The sequence below is a fragment of the Sinocyclocheilus grahami genome, unplaced genomic scaffold (assembly GCF_001515645.1).
Source record: "Sinocyclocheilus grahami isolate Dianchi unplaced genomic scaffold, SAMN03320097.WGS_v1.1 scaffold459.1, whole genome shotgun sequence".
NCBI lineage: Eukaryota > Metazoa > Chordata > Actinopteri > Cypriniformes > Cyprinidae > Sinocyclocheilus > Sinocyclocheilus grahami.
In genome coordinates this window covers 631,278-651,746 of record NW_015505638.1, presented here as the reverse complement: position 1 = coordinate 651,746, position 20,469 = coordinate 631,278, and the positions used below count along the sequence as shown (strand labels likewise).

At 38.9% G+C, this 20,469-nt stretch overlaps 1 protein-coding gene across 4 annotated transcripts in view; it reads left to right on the top strand.

Moving 5' to 3' along the window:
* LOC107552849 (atrophin-1-like) overlaps positions 1 to 12,068 on the top strand; it is a 21,379-nt gene extending 9,311 nt beyond the window's left edge. For 2 of the 4 annotated variants that reach the window (XM_016234856.1, XM_016234854.1), the window contains exons 2-10: positions 2,264 to 2,408; positions 2,702 to 2,803; positions 3,194 to 3,313; positions 3,399 to 6,088; positions 7,116 to 7,332; positions 7,516 to 8,998; positions 10,051 to 10,194; positions 10,283 to 10,460; positions 11,477 to 12,068. In XM_016234856.1, coding sequence (XP_016090342.1) covers positions 2,382 to 2,408; positions 2,702 to 2,803; positions 3,194 to 3,313; positions 3,399 to 6,088; positions 7,116 to 7,332; positions 7,516 to 8,998; positions 10,051 to 10,194; positions 10,283 to 10,460; positions 11,477 to 11,510 — 4,995 coding nt within the window. In that variant the 5' untranslated portion in view covers positions 2,264 to 2,381 and the 3' untranslated portion in view covers positions 11,511 to 12,068. Of the gene's footprint in view, positions 1 to 501; positions 2,409 to 2,701; positions 2,804 to 3,193; positions 3,314 to 3,398; positions 6,089 to 7,115; positions 7,333 to 7,515; positions 8,999 to 10,050; positions 10,195 to 10,282; positions 10,461 to 11,476 lie in introns of all 4 variants that reach the window. The other 2 variants (XM_016234853.1, XM_016234857.1) reach the window with 2 other exon arrangements.
* The last annotated feature ends 8,401 nt before the right edge of the window (positions 12,069 to 20,469 follow it).

Sequence of the window (20,469 nt, the reverse complement as noted above, 5' to 3'; positions counted from 1 at the left end):
TTTAGTTATAAGATATATATATATATATATATATATATATATATATATATATATATATATATACTTATGTACTTATATTAATACTGGTATCTTATAAATGGGTACTAGTAAAACTGAAACCAAGCAAATATTGGAATAGGTACTAATAGTTACAACTGGAATATGTATCAGAAGTGAATAGTTAATATCTAAACTACAGTTCCTTACAGGATTAAATGACAAAAATTTGCAATTTGTTATCAAGAACAACAGACTAACTTGTACCAGTAACTTTACAATTTGTGTTGTGGCTAGTATATAAAGAATGGTAGTAGTATCTAATGAACAGTTAGTAAACTGAAAAAGATACTAGTCACTAATAATTACTAATATTTAACAAATAAGTACTAATAACATCTAAATAGATACTAGTCTAAAGAATAAATGTTTAAACTGCTTGCCATATGTTGTGTGCCTTTATGTTTATACTGTATTGTAATGACGGTATTGCTGATTCCTTAGATGCATGTGTTTGCAGTGGGAGAGTGGAAGGCTTTTGGTATGCATGGAGCTTGGCCAAGATTTTGGTAATGGACTCCTGATGAATGAAGGTTCACCTGTAGACAAGAGTGCTGGCAGCATTTATTGTTTGTCATTTGGATATATTACCTTGTGCACATTGTAATTGGATCACAAATATTACATTTATGGGATACGCGCTAGGTGCAGTCTCTGTGTGTTTGGCACTAGAATTAATTCTCGTTTTACAAATGAGTATTTTGTTAATTGTGGCCATGATGGAGTAGCCCGAGTATTCACTGTGTTGGTTGTCAACAGCCTGTAAATCTGTTTATATGTAATATTTATCAGTGCTGTGGTTTTTATCTTGTGTTCAGTGGTTTGGGTGTAAATGTACATTTTGCAGTTTTAAAGGCGGCGCTAAATACACTCACTCACTTCACAGTCTGTTAGAGTGCTATATATAGTCTCATTCACAATAAATAAATGAATGTGTGCGTGTGTGTGTGTGTGTGTGTGTGTGTGTGTGTGTGTGTGTGTGTGTGTGTGTGTGTGTGTGTGTGTGTGTGTAAAAGAGAGAGAGAAAGAGTAGAGGCTGATTTGAAATACTGGAGTGACTTACTTAACCTCCTACCAACACTGTATCTTTTTGTCTCCATCTAATTATTTATCATCCTTCTCTCTCTCTCTCAAACAAGTGGGAGTTTGTCAGCTTGTTTTTCTCATGAAAAAATTTAGTGTCTCTTATGGTTGTGTTTAGAATATGGGTCATGTGTTCAAAAGGCTGACGTGCCTCAAAATTTGAAAAATGATTCACTACAACTGTGATGAGGTTAATTAGCAATGTTATTGTATGCCAGTACATTCTTGCATCTTTGCTAAGCGATTGTGTTTGAATTAGCCCAATATTGTCAGACTATAATTTAAACATTATTCAAGAAAAATAAAAATAAATTAAATTGCTGTCAGTGAAGCAGGCTAGAAACAAGAAGATAGAACAAAAAAAAACTGTATATCTGTAAGAACCTTCCAGTTAAATATACTCTCTGATAGTGGAAAGAATCTGAGACAATTAAGTTTCTATCACATTAAAGGGGTGTTTGAAATAACGTTTAACACTTCAAATGTAAATGGAAACTTTTCTTATTACATCGTGTAAAGCGTGTATTTGTGAGTATTTATGTAAATACACGAGTGTGTTTGAATATTAAGTATGTATTTCTGTGCATGTTGCATTTAGAGTGTTGTGTGTATGTTGATCTTTTGGTGTAAGCAGTGCCTCTCCCTATGTTGGCTGCAGTGGATGGTTTTTCCAGAGCTCCATTCAACATTGATGACTGAAGCTCAGTTTCAGAGTACCACAGACCCTCTGAAGTACCATGCAGTCCACACAAAAATATTTTTCTAATACTGTATAGCATTATTGTTCCCCAACACTGTTACTGCAAACAATATAATGTTTTAGTGTCTATGCTGTGTATACATTGTGTTGATTACAGATTGTTTAATCACAAATCATTTAATTGATTATGATGGATATACCAAAGAACATTTGGTTATAATTTTGCACTTAAAGTGGACCAATCTCATCACCCCTTCATATTACATGAGAAGGGAATTAAATGAACAATTTACCTTGTCCTGGTAGCATTGATAGATTTATTAAGTATCTGATAACAAATAGAAATACAAGTACTATATTTATTATACTAATGCTATGGTAAAGTTTACTTTGACTTCAGTGGTATTCACTCTGTTCCCCCAGGTGTTAAAAGATTTAATGCTATGATAGGCAGCCTGTAGGCCAACCGTCCTGATTGTGGTCACGTTCCCGCTTTCTGTAATGGTTGACTGGAAGGAATGGACCACATAGAGAGCTAGTCATGAAGACCCGAACCAACAAAGAATCGGTGAGGGCATTACAGCATACTGAGAACAGCATAAAAGGTAGACTGTGTGTAGATATAAGTCTTTAAGTCAGTCAGAACCATTTTAAGTGCACTTGTATCTGTTATTAAAAAGTATTTGGATATCCATAGAAGATTGTACCATTTATTAAAATAGTATTTTTCTACTTAGTATTTCAACAAAACGTTTTCTGTCACTTTATCTGTTTTTGTCTTGTGCTGTAATTTTGTCATGCTGTCTTCTCTTTCTTCTGTTTGTCTTTGCCCTCCCTCGGTCATGTTGGGCATGGCCACAGATGCCCGCTCGCAGTGGACGCAGGAGGGGGGGCAGTGAGGAAAGGAGGGGTAGACGTCCGCACCCCAGCCCGTCCCGAGCAGAGCGCAACGAAAGGCAAACGGTAAGATTAAAGTATTGTATTTTCCTCCGTCTGTCTTTATTTCTCTTAATGTAGGCCTATTTTTTTATGATCTTCTCTATTGTCCTAGTTTCTTCATCTTTGATAACCTCATCCTTGGTCCACCTCTATTTTTTTCTTATCTCTGTCACTGAATTCTTTCATGCCTCATCTATAGAGTTTAGATGACCTTATCCTGAATGTTCATGATCAGTCTTTTTCACAGTATTCCAAACCAGTGTGCATTTACAGTATGTGTTGTGTTTAGAAATTTTGTTGGCTGTTTTGCATTCACTTGTGAGCAAATTTTTTGTTTGTTTTCTTTCGTTGTTTTTTATACTAAATATAAAAATGCAACAGCCTCACATCATGATTAAAAATTATACTATGAAGCAGAGAACTGCTGGAGAGGAATTGGCTGTTGGGCTTTTCAGCCGGAGATCTCAAGGCCATGATTCATCAGAAAGTGAAGGGGAGGAGCATGTGCCACCGCTCAAAAGACAGAAAGTCCAGGTACTGGTAAAATTTTTGAAACATTGAATATAAGAACCATAAGATTGACAATTTTTATAAATATAATATTTGATTTTGCCACTAGGACTCTTCCAATCCCCCAGCCCCACCCCTTTCAACTAACACTCCGACTTCAGCTCCACCTCCAACGTCAAGCAACAGTCAATCAAGAGAAAGTGACAATGAGGATGGCCAATCACAAGGCAGTCGGAGCTCAGTTGGAGGCAGCTTAGCCAATAGTAGCAGCAGCATAAGCAGTGGACGGGACATTGACCAGGACAATCGATCCTCTTCTCCGAGTCTCTCTGCTTCCCCCTTGGCCAGTTTGGATTCTGAATCTGACTCTCCGGATTCCCCAAAGCAGGGTGATAAAATCAAAGATGGAGGGGCATCGAAATGTGTAGCAGAGGATCAGAGAGGCTCAGGGAGAGGTGAGGATGGCAGACCAGAGGACCAGAGGGACAATGAGGGAGGATTGGAGGCAGATTTATCTTCCTTAAAGTCCTCATCATCCCTCTATACATCTCATCGTGGAATGGTGGACAATGCAAGTGATGCAAGTAGCAACAGGAAGTCATACTTTCCCCTAGATTCCAAACTTGCAAACAAAGTGGAGTATACAGGTCCTGGTGGTCCCGAGACGCTACACACCTGCAGTCGCATCCCTTCTAAAACAAGCACTCAGTGTGGGAAACCTGGGGTGGGAGGAGCGGAGTATTCCCATGGGAATTCAAATGTGAGCCATGGATCGACACTCCCACCTCCACCTGCCCTGAAACCTCTAGAGGTGGGGCAGAATGCTCCAGGTGGGGATGGTAAAGCAGATAAACCAGAGAAAGGTGATAAGTCTGTTCCACCCTCCTTGCTTCCACAAACTAGTACGGTTCCCCAGCAACCTCCTCCTCCCAACACTCACCATTACACCCCCACCAGCTGGTCAGGGGGACCTCCTTCTAGTTGTCCTGGCAACTGGGGATATGTACGTTACCCAGGTAACCACCACACACATCCAAGCCAGCAGCCCCCAGTGCAGCAACAGCTTCCCTCTGTGTACAATTCTCCTTCATCCACCCGACACTCCTCCCACCCACCTTACTTATCTCACCCTCATCCCCACCCACACAAAGAGTTCCTGCCCAGGTATAGCACTGCAGCTGAACGGGAGAGGGGTGGGAGGGAATTTGGCAACAGAGACTTCCCTGCAAGTAATAGCAGTAGCAATGCAAACAGCAGCAGCGGTAGCATCTGTGGTAGCATTTCTGGTGGTGGAGGACCCAACTCTAATGTGGGCCGGGATTTTGGGAACTCGCTACCTGGACAGAACAGAGAATATAGTGCAAACCGGGATGGACCTGCAGGACCACAGAGTGGTCGGGAATATGGACCAGGGTTTAGAGATCGGGAACGAGGAACTGGGAGGGAGTTTCCTTTGCAAAACCAGCAGCTTCAAGCACAGGGCAGAGAGTTTGGAACTGAAAGCACTGGAGGGGGTGGATTTCATCCAAGAGACAAGAACAGTAGGTGGGGAGATTTAGCAGGCCAAGTTAGGGAGGCAGGAAGTAACAGTTATGCTGGTAATGCCAACCAAGCACCTGTAGGTGCCCCACAATCTGCTTTACCTTCAGCGACCCTGGTGAACCGTGACCCAGCCATTTCACCACAAAACAGCTCTGGTCATCCTCCCTTTCCCTCAACAAATTCCATCCCCACAAGTAGAGACTATCCCTCTCCAATAGATGCAAATGTGCAGCAGACACTACAAGGACAGACTCCCCAAGCAGCCTCCAATACTGCAGACCTTCCTCCCCCTCCAATCTATTTAAGAGAGTACCCTCCTCCAGGGTCAAACGATCCTTACCCACCCCCTGGATCAACCTCTTCTTCTGTCCCACTTTCTGGTGTGCCAAGGGAGTTCCCAAGCCCACCTGGACTGGCCCCAAATCTTACTCGGGAGTATCCTGGAGGACCTCCACTTCCACATCACCCTCACTATCCTGGCCAGACAGCCTTGTCTATGCAGCGCAGAGACAGAGAGCGGGAAAAGGACAACACTACATCTACTCTTCATTCAAATCGCAATCACCCTCAATCCCTTTCTCCTTCATCAAGTGGTTCTGGACCTGGTCATCCAAACTCTACTTCATATCCCCCTGCACCTCCTCCACCCTCCACTAGTTCACATTGTCAGCCCACATCCATTACATCCCTTCCAGGCAATCATGCTCGACAGGGCCCATATTCTTCATCCAATAAGACTCCACCAGCCCCGCTCTCTCCTATTCCCAATCCGATGGGAGGGTTTACTCCTTTTCCATCAACCTCTGCTCCTTCTGTACCACTCCCTGCATCAGGTGTATCCACCTCTTGTTCATCAGGTTGCAGGCCTACTCCTTACCATGGCACTTTAAGCAGTCATACTCCTTTCAGTAGCTCGTACCATGGCAATGGTAACCATGGAAATAGCAATGCCAATGGCAATGCTCCCAACAACAGCAATAGCACTAGCACTCCATCATTATTGCACTCCCCTCAAAACACTAAAGTACAACCGCATCTCAATAAACCCTGTCATAACAACACTGCTTCAACCCCCAGCACATCTGTTGGAGTAGATGGTCACTCTGATTCATCTTCTGGCCCAGTGCCACCACCTGTCATCAAGGAGGAGCCAGTAGAGGAGAGGGAGGAGTTGGAAAGCCCTCCTCCAGTTCTCCGAAGTCCTTCCCCAGAACCAAAACCTGTTGACATTCCAGTTCATGCCAGCCAATCAGCTCGGTAAGACTAGGTGTTTTACTAAAATTAAACCTAATAAAGCATCATAAACGGGTGAATTAACAATACAAACAGATTATGCAATTGATATAAAAAATAGAGATGCACAATATAATGGTGTCATATTATTGGTTGATATATCATGTAATTAATATCATATTATTGGCTGACAGCCTTCTACATAACTGTGTAGTTTCAGCCGTACTTTGTCAATGTATTGACTGAACGTTTAACTAGCTTACTATGGTTATGTTTAAGAAATGAAGGTAAATCACAACATCACTTTTATATCACGGGGATATTGGTCAGGTGTGAAACAGGTTTTGACATTTACAGAAACCAGTAATCAATTGTCAGGGAAACACAAGGGATGAGAAGATAACCTGATGTGCTAACTGATATAACACACAACTTGGTTCCACATGAAATGTGTGGGGGGAAAGCCCTCCTCCAGTTCTCCGAAGTCCTTCCCCAGAACCAAAACCTGTTGACATTCCAGTTCATGCCAGCCAATCAGCTCGGTAAGACTAGGTGTTTTACTAAAATTAAACCTAATAAAGCATCATAAACGGGTGAATTAACAATACAAACAGATTATGCAATTGATATAAAAAATAGAGATGCACAATATAATGGTGTCATATTATTGGTTGATATATCATGTAATTAATATCATATTATTGGCTGACAGCCTTCTACATAACTGTGTAGTTTCAGCCGTACTTTGTCAATGTATTGACTGAACGTTTAACTAGCTTACTATGGTTATGTTTAAGAAATGAAGGTAAATCACAACATCACTTTTATATCACGGGGATATTGGTCAGGTGCGAAACAGGTTTTGACATTTACAGAAACCAGTAATCAATTGTCAGGGAAACACAAGGGATGAGAAGATAACCTGATGTGCTAACTGATATAACACACAACTTGGTTCCACATGAAATGTGTGGTTTTTTTTTTTTTTATAGTATTGACATGTATGATGATTGTTCACCTCATGGAAAAGATAAAACCTCTTTGGTTTCAGGTTCCACAGGGTTCTTGACCGGGGTAATGGGAACTCTTGCGCCCGTAGTGATGTTCTGTTTGTTCCGCTTGATGGTTCTAAGCTTTGGAAGAAGAGAAATGAGGCCATAGAACGTGCTCGTAGAGAGGTCGAACAGCGAGTGAGAGACCTGCGAGAGAAAGAGCGGGAACAAGATAGAGAAAAGGAGAGAGAGAGAGACCTGGACAGACATCTTCAGGTAAGAGACAACAGAGCTTGTTAGTAGCATTGCAAAAAAGTTTTTTTTTCTCACGACAAAATATGGAAAATGCTTTTTCTTGTCACGGCAGTGGAGTTTGTGTTTTTGTTTTGTTTTTCTGTAGTTACTAGATTCTTTACACATTACTTGTCAGATTATTAATAAACATTTTTCTCTTTGTAGCAGAAGGACAGTTGCACAAGTGCAGGATTAGGAGCTACAGCCACACGCCAGGGCTCTTCGCTTTTCTTTCCTCCTTCGTCCTCCATCCTTCTAGACCCTTCATCATCTTCCTCATCCTCTGTGAACCCCTCGCACCCAGCAGCCCATCCACAGTACCACCTTGCCCACCATGCCTCACACCCCCACTCCATTCACCCCTCTCATCCTCTGCATCACTCTCTCTCTCATTCCATTCCTCATTCTCTTCTCCTTCCTTCTATGGCAGGGGGCTCTCCAGTTGTTGGAGGCCCTCATGGTGCTCTTGGCATAGGGCTTGGGGGTCCATACTTGGGGCCTGATACTCCAGCCCTCAGAACCCTGAGTGAGTATGCCCGACCTCACGCCATGTCTCCGTTGGGTGCTGCCAGCCGTGCACAATTACACCTTCCCCACCTTCACCACCACCCTCACCCGCATGCACACGCACATGCTAACGCTCATCCCCATGTGCATCCTTCATTTTTCCTGTCCCAATTCCAAAACCCAGCTCTCGCACACCCCCACCACCTTCCAGCCGACGCTGCCACGGCTGCTGCCATTCTGGGCTTTTTGTATGGGGGTGGACTGGAGGGAGGCCCTGCTCATCCAGGGCATGGTCCCGGGCCTGGTGGGTTGGCTGGGGCGGGGCTTGGAGGAGTGGGATTCCCTCATGCTGTAGCAGTTCAAAGAGAGCGCGTGAAGCCAGGATTTGAGTTTAAGAGCGAGGAGCGTGTCTATACAGCTGGAGCCTTAGCTGACCCGGCAATAGCTTTGTCACACGCACACTCGCACACACACTCACACTCCTTGCTGTTGGGGGGCGGGGCTGGAGGTGGAGCTCCTGGTAGTGAGGTTGCCCTTTATGGTACTACTCCACCTCCTGCACCACCCCCTCAAGCTTTAGCTGCAGCAGCTAGGAATCCAAATCCTGTCCCTCCAACTCTGTCAGTCCCATCCACCTCCTCCATTCTCCCAGTCACACTCCCCAACCACCAGGCTCCTGCAGGAGCCCCAGTGACACCAGCAGCCCCCGCCCCTCCCCCTCAACCTCCTCCCCCACCACTACCTCCTCCTCCTCCTCCTCCAACAGCCTCATCTCTTCAAAACTCTTCTCCACATTCTACCTTTCCAAATACACACCCTTCTTGTCAGCCCCCACCCCTCCCAACTCAGGCTACGCCCTCTGAACGATATCCCACCTCCGTTCGAACTCCTCCCAGCACCGAACGTGCAAGGAGCGTGGAGAGGGAAAGGGAGAGAGTGCTGCCTGCCACAGAGAGGGAGCGAGAGAGGGATAGGGAAAGGGCAGGGACAGGTGGAGGAGCAGCAGGAGGAGGCACAGCAGCTGCAGGAGGCACAGGAGGAGGAGATTCTCTCGGTCGGCCACAGATGCTGAACGTGACTCCTCATCACCACCAGCATTCACATATTCACTCTCACCTACATCTGCACCAGCAGGACACAGGTATTCACCATACACACACACTCTCACACTTTACACACTCTATTACAGCATAAAAATTTCAGCAAATTCAAAATATGATTATGTCAGTATTAGGGATGGGTCAGGATGGTCGACAACGTTAATCGTTAATCTCAACAAAATTACTGATGAAAATGTTTGTTGAAGTTTTTTTTTTCATTGTCAACAAATAAAAAAAGAGGAGCTGAAAAAAGTGCATCATGGTAAGATTAATAACCAAATTAAACATGCATACTGTTGACAAAGATGACAAATGAAAAAACTATATATGACAAAGAAAAAACAACACAGCAAAATATTAACTGCAAATTTCAGATTTTTGTTAAATATTGACATGTTTTAATATATTCATTTCATATATAAAATATTTTATTGAATTTCTCACCATTAAAAATGGTACTTTCATCTTAAATTGCATACCATTTTTCATCACCATACAAAAACTGTTACTACAACAAAATAATTAAACTGCTTAATAATGCAGTTGACAAATGCCTTAATCTATATTTTCTTCTTAGTTTTTTTCATAAATTGAGTATTTGGTGACAATTAAAGCGATGGCTCACCCAAAAATTGTCACCCTTTATTCACCCTCACATTCCAGATCTATATTGCTTGCTTTCTTTTGTGAAGCACAAAAGAAGCTATTTTTAAATTTTATATTGAACTCCATTAACTTTAAGTGTAAGGACGAAGCAATTGAAATATTCTTCAAAATACTTTTTTTGTTTTACACAAGAAAAAAAAGGATGTAGATCTAAAACATGACTAAATAAAATAGTTTTTGAATAAGCAGCCATAAACGTACCACTTCTGTAACAAATTTAGCAACATCAATAATACAGTTACTGCCAGCTAAATGTCCAATTCACTCAGAAATAGAACAGGCTATAGAAGTAAAATGGGTTGCGAACAGCAAGAATAATGGCAGCACTGTTCCTGTACAAAATAATTTTTACCTACAGTGCCACTGGGAAACTGTGCTACTCTTATTAAATTTCCCACTTTTGTTTTGTTACGTATTTGGGTGGCAGCCGCGGGAGGGGTACACCCCCTGATGGATCCACTGGCATCAGGGTCTCCCCTGGTCCGTCTGCCATACCCAGGGGCTGCTCTTGGGCCTCCCATCCTGGCACACTCCCTCACTGACAGCGAGGTGCTTCGACAGCAGCTCTTTGGTAAGAGGTGTAATGATGTTCTGTTGCGATATATTTCCTCGTTCTATGTGTTACATGCTTTTTACACTTGTTTGCATGTTGTGTACAGGCGGTCCTTTTCGTGAGATGCCCCAGTCCTCGTCTCTGGGTGGGTCCATGTCTGCAGCACACCAGCTCCAGGCGATGCAGCAGGCTCAGAGTGCCGAGATTCAGTTCCAGAGACTTGCCCTGGAACAGCAGTGGATCCACCACCATCATCACACCCTCGCCCAGGACGAGTACTACAGGTGAGTGCAAACATGTATACTGCACATAGATGTGAATGCACAACATTAGATTTTCTTATGCAATTTGAAGTACTGCCAAACCCAGTATTAGTATCACTGATGTTGCCTATTTCCAGAAGTGAAAATCCCATTCATTTTTTCATAGAGAAATTTATTTTTAACAGTAAACCTTTCCAGACAGACCTATCCTGACTTCTGACATTAAGCGATTCTGTGGAAGCCACAAGTCCGTTGCATATCATTGCTCTCTTGTTGATTTTGATTGCTTCCATTGTCCTCATTTGTAAGTTGCTTTGGATAAAAGCATCTGCTAAATGACTAAATGTAAAGAGAGGTCCTACTTGCATTCGCCAATTAGAGATTGATCTCTGTTACCATGGAAATGCAAAAAGGGATCAGCGGTGAACTCCCATTCCCATGAAGCATTTCAAATGATGTAATCCAGTCTCGCTACTCTATAAAACTTATTTTATACTTAAAAAAAAAAAGAGTGACTAAGTCAACAATTTTACATTGTACCATCATTTTTTATTCAATTAGTCATTAGCATTGACTCATGGGCTGTGTAGTTCATTGCCTCATAAAAGATGTCAAGTACCTTTTGCACCTTTGTCTTTAAGTAATTTTGTTGCTTCAAATCGAAGTATGTAAAGTATGTGATTTATGTTGGAGCTGGATGGTTTGGTTCATGGCTTGTAACTCTTTAAGGAACTTTTTGAAATCCCTGTGGAGAATGTGAATGAAAAAGTGGGTGGTCACTATTCTATAGCGATACCTCCATGTAAATATACATTTAGCATTGTATTTGAAAGGCTTGATTTTGAACATTATTTATAAAGTATTATTCAACATTAACACGTAAGGACGATATTTTTGTCAGTTTTATTATTTTAATCAGTATAAAAATCATCAATGCTGTAAACATGACTTGCTCATACCTACACAACATATCAAATTTAACATGTACAGTGCAGTCTTTTTGTTCTTTCGTCTTTGACCTTTGCCCTCCATTGCAGCCACCTAAAGAAAGAGAGTGACAAAACGCTGTGAGAAACACAGAGGACATGAAGACAAGAAAATGAAGAAGGGATGAAGTGCAAATAAAAAAGAAACAATCATTTCAAAATTCTAAATGAATGACAACAAATCTGGATAGAGGTTTGGATGTGACATCAGAACACATATCAGTCTGAACTAACTTAAATACAGGTGCAACAAACAATGTGTATATTCCAAAAAAGGTAAAATTTATAACTCTGGCATACAGCCTAGACACTGTGGCACTGAACAGTTATTCCCAAATGTCCTGGAGGATTCCTTATTGTGTTATTTCAAACACCAGACAGATGAGTTCAGTCAATGTACACATTATGCCAGAGAGAATAAGAATCAAGTTCACTCTTATGTCTTTGCATGTAGCTAGATACAAAAAGCCCAATGGGCTAAAACTCTTGATCTGTTTTTTTTTCTTCTTCTTTCTTTTTGTTTTTGGAAAACTTTACCACTCTGAAAGAGTTTATGAAAGGGTGCATGAGATGAACAGCTTACCTTCTTAATGTTTCTTTAATGTGTTTTTATTAAAATTATTAATGTTGTTTGTTTGTTAATAATTATATGATTTATATAAACATTATTTTTTATTCATTTTTTTTACATTTTCATGGTACCACTGTTAAGTTTTAATTTTTTTATGTTGAATTAATTACCTTGTGGGGGGAAAAAATGCAAGATAAAAAATAATGAAAGAGAAAAATCTGGAAATAAAATACCATTTTTTTCTATAAGTCTTTGTGTGTGCTGTTCACTGTTTTCTACTGTATCTGTGCTTGTGTGAGTCATGTATGTCTAACAATTACTGTCAAAGTGACCACAAAAATGATTTAAACTTGATTTTCCGGTTATTCATAATGAAAACAATATTTTGCCTCTTCCAGAATTGAAATTATGACACCTGATATCATTGAAGTATAGCTGTTTCATTTAATATGGTTGAATTTAGCTATTTAAAATGATCTGTCTAAACTAGTGCTGTTTTTTGATGACGCAATCCCAATGTGTAGTTTCCTCTTCCTGTTTTGTACATGATGGGGAGCTGCAAACTGTTTGAATGCAAGCCACAGAGAGTCCAGACATTGTAGTAAAAGAACAGGCCTTTCAGAACAGAGTATCCAAAGAATATTGCATCCCTTAGGACACTTTTGTCTCTCTTCTATTTCTTTCACTGTATACACATAAGGAATTGCATAAGTGTGGCTAATAAGAGACACATGCAGCAAGCGTGAGTCAGACTCCTATCACTGCAGTGAGCAGCAGTCAGTGTGGGAGGAAAAGAATGTAAGACAGTACAGAGAAGAAGAATAAACTAAATAAAGGAGAGAGGGAAAAGGAATGTATTTTACAGTTGTTAAGCTTTTTGCAACCAAAACCGTCTAGAAATGATATATTCCCAGAAAAGCATTCACTGATACAAAAAATGCAGTGGACATTTTGACAAACTACACACATTGGAGGTTATTTTCCCTAGTCACTGCACATGGATGTTAAGATGCTCAAACTGAGGTGATTTTGTGTGTGGTACTATCATTTTAAAGAGGAAAACCACTATAATGTTGGCTAAAGTTCTGGCAAGGTTCTCTCAAAGTTATGAACAAATGTTCATACAGTAACATTAATACAATATTCGTTCAAAGTTCTGGTCTTTAAAGGCAAACTCGCACTGCACCGACAGATGTTGGTCGGCATTTATTTGGTCTTGGAATCACTTAGAAGTAACATATTGTAATCTGGTGACTTTTGGCATTGGTCCTCATCTGTTGGTGCAGTGTGAATTAGCCTTAAAAACGTTCTCAAAACATTATTTATACATCATTTTTGTAATGTTTTTTTCTGTTTTAATTGTAGTTGGATGTTTGTTTTTGTAATGTTTTTGAAATGTTGCTACTTTATGTTTCAGCATGTTCAGAGAACATTCAAAAGAATGTTTCCATAATTGTAAAATTAGGACATTTCCATAAAATGGAACATTCCCATAATAATTTCGTTAACGTCTGCAAAGGCAAGAAAAATGTGCTGTTAACATTTTAACCGGACATTTTGAACATTCAGAAATGAAATTTTCATAACTTAATGGGAAAATCATCATTAATGGGAATATTAGCAACACATTCTTGAAACATATTTTTGTTAAGCTGGGTGAGCCCTACAAAATACTTAAAGGACAAAGAAAATGATCATTAGCCTAATATTCAAATGAACTCGAACCCTGACTTTTAAAGTGCATGTTTAGTTTGCAGTAAAAAATGTTACTTTAAAATGTTCATAGTTATTAAGCTGGTCATTTGAGCATATTCAGTTGAGAGTATTGAACAAGTGTTGTAACTTAAAGGCATCATATGACATTTCTGAGCCTCAGGAGTTGTTCTGCCCTCTCTGTTAAGTGCAAAATGAAAAGTGGGTCAATCATTTCTCAGTCACCTTGAATAAGTGTGCCAGAAAGCCCTACATACATAGATGTACCTTTAGATGTCTGCACCTTATAAGAGAAACAGCCTATTGTTCTGTGTTAGTGAAGAATTTACAGAGACCCCACCAAATTCACAAAGTTTCAAGATCAAATTATGTATAGCGAGCCCTTGAAACAACTAAATCTTTGAACATTTATGCAACGAAAAATATTTAATCATCAGAAGTTCAACTAAGAGTGAAATGCAAACGTGTACACAAACACACACAGACAACTGGTTGGCACACACACACACAAACCTCTATGAAATTTTTGATGAAAAACTTCAGTGAAGATGTGAGAGGTGAGGTACATTGGTGAGCGTGATTTCACCAAGTACAACATGTTCCTGGATCAACATCCTTGTTGATCCTGGAACAACATTCCAATCAACCAATCAGACTTAAAATCAGGGTTATGTGCTTCTACACCCTTGTTAATCAGCTGTCATTTCCCTCTGATTATAGGAATAAATTAAGTGTAAGGTTAGGTTTAGGGGTAGGGATTGGGTTAAGTCTATATTTTTGGACAATAATGTTGACAACAAAAACAACAAAAGATGTTGATCCAGGAACATGTCTTACTTGGCAAAATCAGGGCGACCGAGGTACTTTGTCCTGATTCGATTTATCCCATGATGCTACTCTTATTACACCATTAGATGGCAGCACCACCCCATTATGTAGAAGCAAAAGCAATTATTACACAATTACGATTTAGCTTTTTTAAATTAACTATCATACGTTTTTCGTTCATTTTTTTAATTTAATGATTATAAAATATTATTTTACAATTAACAATTAAACTTTAAAATATGGCTATGGCTGCATACTTTTCTTAGGATCATACCATTTGATAACAAACGAACTGTCAAAAAGAAAACGGTCAAATATTGAATAGACTTCCTGTTTTATGTTTCATGTCTGTGTTTTTCCAAGTATCAATAATATTTCACTACATTTTTTTTAAAATACATACATACTTACATAGGCTACATACATAAATAATTAAATAAAATAGAACTATGATTTACCCCCAAAGTTTTCAAAAATGGAGGGAAACTGTAAGCATATAAGACTTATCTGTTTTTGCTTGTTTTGTTAAACTAACTCTTTTGATTGTTACTTTTTTGAATTGCAATTCAAGAATTCCCATCTTGTTGTTCCAACTGAACTTCCAGTGGGCTGTAGCCAGCTTATTTCAGAATCCAGCTTGATACACAAACAACCCTGATATGCGTTTTTCATATTTCAAACATTTCCAATGACAGTACAGAAGGATACATCATTAAAAAAAAAGCAGTAAACCACAGGAAACTGTCCATATTAATCTCTCTCATAAACCTTCCAACCACCCAAATAGCCCCCCAAATAACTCAAATTTTGAAGAAAATAAAAAAAACATTAAATAATAACAATAAAAAAAGATAGAAATATAAAAAAGATATAAATAAATGAGTAATTGAATAAAATAATAAAAATAAACTTTAAATTCCTGACAGTCTTTTAATAGTTCTGATACACATTTTTACTATAGATTAACAAACTGTATGTTGAGCAACTGATCATTCATTTCATAATTTGTTGGATTATATATAGCGCTTTTCTAGGCACTCAAAGCGCTTTACATTGTCAGGGGGTATCTCCTCATCCACCACCAGTGTGCAGCATCCATCTGGATGATGCGATGGCAGCCATAGTGCGCCAGAACACCCACCAGCTTATTGGTGGAGAGGAGACAGAGTGATGAAGCCAATTAACAGATATGGGGATTGTTAGGAGGCCATGATGGTCAGAGGCCAATGGGCAAATTTGGCCAGGATGCCGAGGTCACACCTCTACTCTTTTCGAAAGACATCCTGGGATTTTTAATGACCACAGAGAGTCAGGACCTCAGTTTAACATCTCATCCGAAGGACAGTGCTTGTTGACAGTATAATGTCCCCATCACTATACTTGGTTGTTAGGACCCACACAGACCACAGGGTGAGCCCCCCCCCTGCTGGCCTCACTAACACCTCTTCCAGCAGCAACCTAGTTTTCCCAGGAGGTCTCCCATCCAGGTACTGACCAGGCTCAGCCCTGCTTAGCTTCAGTGGGCAACCAGTCTTGGGCTACAGGGTGATATGGCGGCCTGATAAAGCAAATTATTCCAAACAAGTTTTGCTTCTTCTCTGGTGCAGCCACCTCCCAAAGACATTTACTTTTTCACTCTACCTGAACATCTCCATGACCACGTTTGAACATCTGGCAGTTGAATCATCATCTTTGCAATGATGCTTCTTGGTTTGAGCAGCTTAACATTTCTTGTAATTAATGCTTTTCTCTGACTCAGCTGGTTAGAGAAACACACATCTGATTCTGTTACCCTTTGTGGGAAAAAAGCACTTAATTGTATTGAATATACACTTATAGTATACTGAAACTCTTAAATGTATCTAAAAATATACTTGCAGATGATATATTACTGAAATAAAAGACCTATTCATTGTATAGCCTATGACTGTTTCTTAACACACCTATGTACATTTTTTTAATGTACTTTGTAATAATGTTAAATTAAAACATTTTAAATCCTTATTTTTTTATATATGTCTATATATATTTATATTAACACAGGCTATATTTTGATGTGTTGACTAACTAAAGCACATGTAAAGTACTTGATTATCATTTATACTGCAGTATGTTATTCAATATTACTGTCAAATAATAAACTTTACATTTAAAGTTAATATATTTTAATTGTCCTAAATTGTATCTTCGTGTCACGGTCCAGGTGTGTGGAGGCAGGCAGGATGATGACGAGGATGACAAGGATATTTAATGTAGCGACAACAAGGCCGAGACAGACACACACTCGGGGTAACATTCACAATAACCGACCAACTGGAACACAATGGACAGGAACTGATATAGGGTGGATAACGAGGGGCAGACAGGTGAGCACAATGAGGTGATTAACAAATGATTGAACGGGCTAAACCAACAAAAGGGGAAGAAACCACAACAAACAGTCCACAGGGGTGTTACACTTCGTCATTAAAAATGTGTACAAATACATTTAAATACATTACATACAAGATTCAATAGAAATGACATTAAAGTGTATATTTTAGTCTACCATAAATGCTTGTCAGTACATTCGGCAGTGCACTTTAACCATATTTCAAAGAAAATAGAATTTAGATGTAATTATAAAATTACATGTAAAAAATTATGTAGATTATTTAAGTTCCACTAATTGCACGGTCTATAAATTTAAAGGGGTCATATTATGCTCTTTTACAAAGTCTTGATTTTGTTTTGGGGGTGTACTAGAACAGGCTCTCATACTAGGTTGTTCGAAAAACACATTATTTTTTCACATATTTTACATTATTACAACATAATAATGCGCCTGGTCGGAAATGTCATGCCCTTACCATAGCTGCCTGCGAGCTTCAGTGTAAATATTGCGTCAAAATCAAATCAATTTGAGCGTGATTTAAACCCGGATGATTGTAACCACTCTAAGTTTGTCTGCCTTGGGAAAGCTAGCATGTCTCTGACATTGTGATAACATTCGTTGCCTTCTCTAGTACAGCTCAACCAGGTCTCGTCCCATTCGGCGGTATTTGTGATATCACAAATCCCGGAAAATATGCGTTGTAGTCCAAACGAGTCGTTTGTTGTAGTTTTTGAAAAGTGATTTATGTTCAATAAAATATCTCCTTTTGAACTGGACTTTGAGCTTTGTAACTTTGCAGATCTTTTTTATGCTCAAACAGCAACATTACAGACTAACTAAAGTTGAAAAAGTGAAAAAAGCATAATATCACCCCTTTAAACTACAAACAAAAAATATTACATTGTCCAAAAACATTACATTCAGTTTGCACTTCATTATGTTATTGTTAAAGTAGCATGTTATTTCCATGAACATTTTTTACTTCTTTTCAGGTGTGTAGTGGATTTTAATGTCAGCTTTTGCAGAGTGCAAACTCAAACTGAAACTGATATTTCCTAACGATTCATTGTACAATGAAAAAATAAAAAAGCATTACATAGAGTGACTCAGCTGTGGGTATAACCACATTGGTTCAAATCTGAGCCCCTGCATGTGACTAACTGTAAATGGCTGTTTTAAAGGAAATAAAGTCTTCTGAGGAATGTTCTTGAAGGGAGATATGCTTTGTAGGTCTTATCTTTGCAAGAGATCTTTCTTCTGAGAAAGAGAGAGCATAAATTGAAATGAAATGACTTAAATGGTATTGCAGCCTATACCATAGTACCAATTTGGCACTGTGCACATGCTCTGAAAGAAATGTCATGTCGCACAATGTGTTTTTAATCCTTCAAAAGATATATATATATCTTGACAGATAAAACGGATAAAAAAAACTGTCACTACACAAAACACACTGTAGTTCAATTGTTAATGTGTATACGTCCTTATTTGACAAAGTCCTTACTGTGTCAAACAGTGAAACAGAGAGATTCAAATAGAGAGATACAGTGAAATAGAGAGATTTAAATGAGGTATATCATCTACAAATTGGTGCATGCATTGAAACACTATAATCTATTGTGTTTTGTGTCCTGAACATTATGTCATCTGTATGCTGTCAGTATGCAACTAACAAAGTGGGTTTCGAATGTTGTTTCTGGTGAATGAGGGTGAATCAGACATTGTTGGTCACCACATGTGAAGAAGTGAGTCTAATGGACCAAAAAGGGGGATCTGAATCTGAGGTTTAGAGATTATCTAATAATTATGACCACAGCAATAAATGTCTAAATGAAAACAGAGGAGCAGCAGTTGAGCAAACGCTGTTAAAATGAGTCTCCCATCAGTAGAAAAGGAGAAGAAGAGGCCCTTAATACCTTCACAATGCACCATGTTATTTACTAAAATAATAATAAAATACAAAAAATAAGTTTTTCTGCCCTGTGTATTTTGTCAACTGTATGCTCTCATTTTTATGCAAAAACATGTTTTATGTGTTGTTTCTGGTGTATGAGTGTTGTTGAGATTAGTGAATCAGGGATTAGTCACTCAAATGTTCTCCTATGTGAAGAGGGAGTTTTCTGAGGTTTACAGATAATCTAATAAATATGACAACAGCAATAAACAAAGCAAGTGTCTAAGTGAAAACAGCTTTGATTCACATGAGCAGCAGCCAGGTGATTAAAGTTACAATTACTTGAGTCTTCCATCAGTATTATTAAAACAGTGAAGAAAATGTCCTTAATACCTTCACAATGCACGTTATTTATTGCACAGAAAAATAAAATAACAAATGTATACAGACAGAAAAGGCAGCAAGTTTATAAAATTATGAAAGCCGATGCCCTTAAGTGCAGAAGTGGTTTGGCAAAAAATGTAATTGAAGTCGCTGGGCAAACTGAAATGAAGAAAATAGGTTTTGCAATTGTTAGTACATAAAATTTTTACATTTTGTCGACTGAGTTTATTTATAATGATGTAGAATAAGAAAATGAATATCATTTACAACATAGCTACAAGTTACAAATTGTCTTTTGTGGGAACATAGATGGCTCCAAAACGGTCACATGCCTCCTTTCCCCTGGACAAGCTGATTTAAGTATTATGTCCCATTCCCTTATTCATTTTTTGCACCTGTGGCTGTAAGTGTTTCCTCATGCTGGAAATTAGGAAACTTTTTTCTGAATGATCAAAAGATCCAAACGCACCAGGCAGTGGTGAGACACTGTCAGCATCGACTAAATTGTCATAAATTATCTGTCCAAAAAACAACAACAACAACAAAAAAAACATGAGGTCTTTATCCAATGTCAACATTTAGTCATGTAAAGTCATGATTCATACATTGGATGTCTGTACTTGGAAAAGATGATGACTGTCATGATGACAAAGCCAAGTAGTACAGCAATGCCACCGACAGCAAATGCTACAACATGATTTCTGCTTGTAACTAGGAGCTCCACAGTTGAGTCTATATAGGCTACTAGAAAGAGAAAATAGTACAAAAAACAAGTCAATGTATGTACTGTATATATGTGTGAGTGAGTGACAGTGTTAAAAAAATATATTTTTACACAAGCCTCTCACCTTTTGTGACTGTTGCAACAGGTGCAGTGGGACACTTATCTGGGAAAATGTTTTAAAAATAATAATAAAAAATAAAGTTATTTAATACAAATAACATTATTAAATTAGAAGGTAGTCAGAAAGTAGTACTAAAAATAGCTCAAAGACTTTAAGCTCAAATGTTCACTAAAAAAGGAACAGAATGAACCAGTACTACTCACGTTTGCACTTGACCACTGAAGAAACCTAAGACAGACAATTTAGTACATTTAGGCATTTATACTGAAAATGTAATCAGATATTATTGCCATGAGGAACTGGTATGCATCAAAAAGAACAAACAGCATACTACCACATTCAGCCTGTTTTTACATAAGTATTAAAAAAAAACTATTAGAATGCTTGGCCTACCCGAAGTGCCAAACATTCCAGATGGTATGCAACATCGTGCTG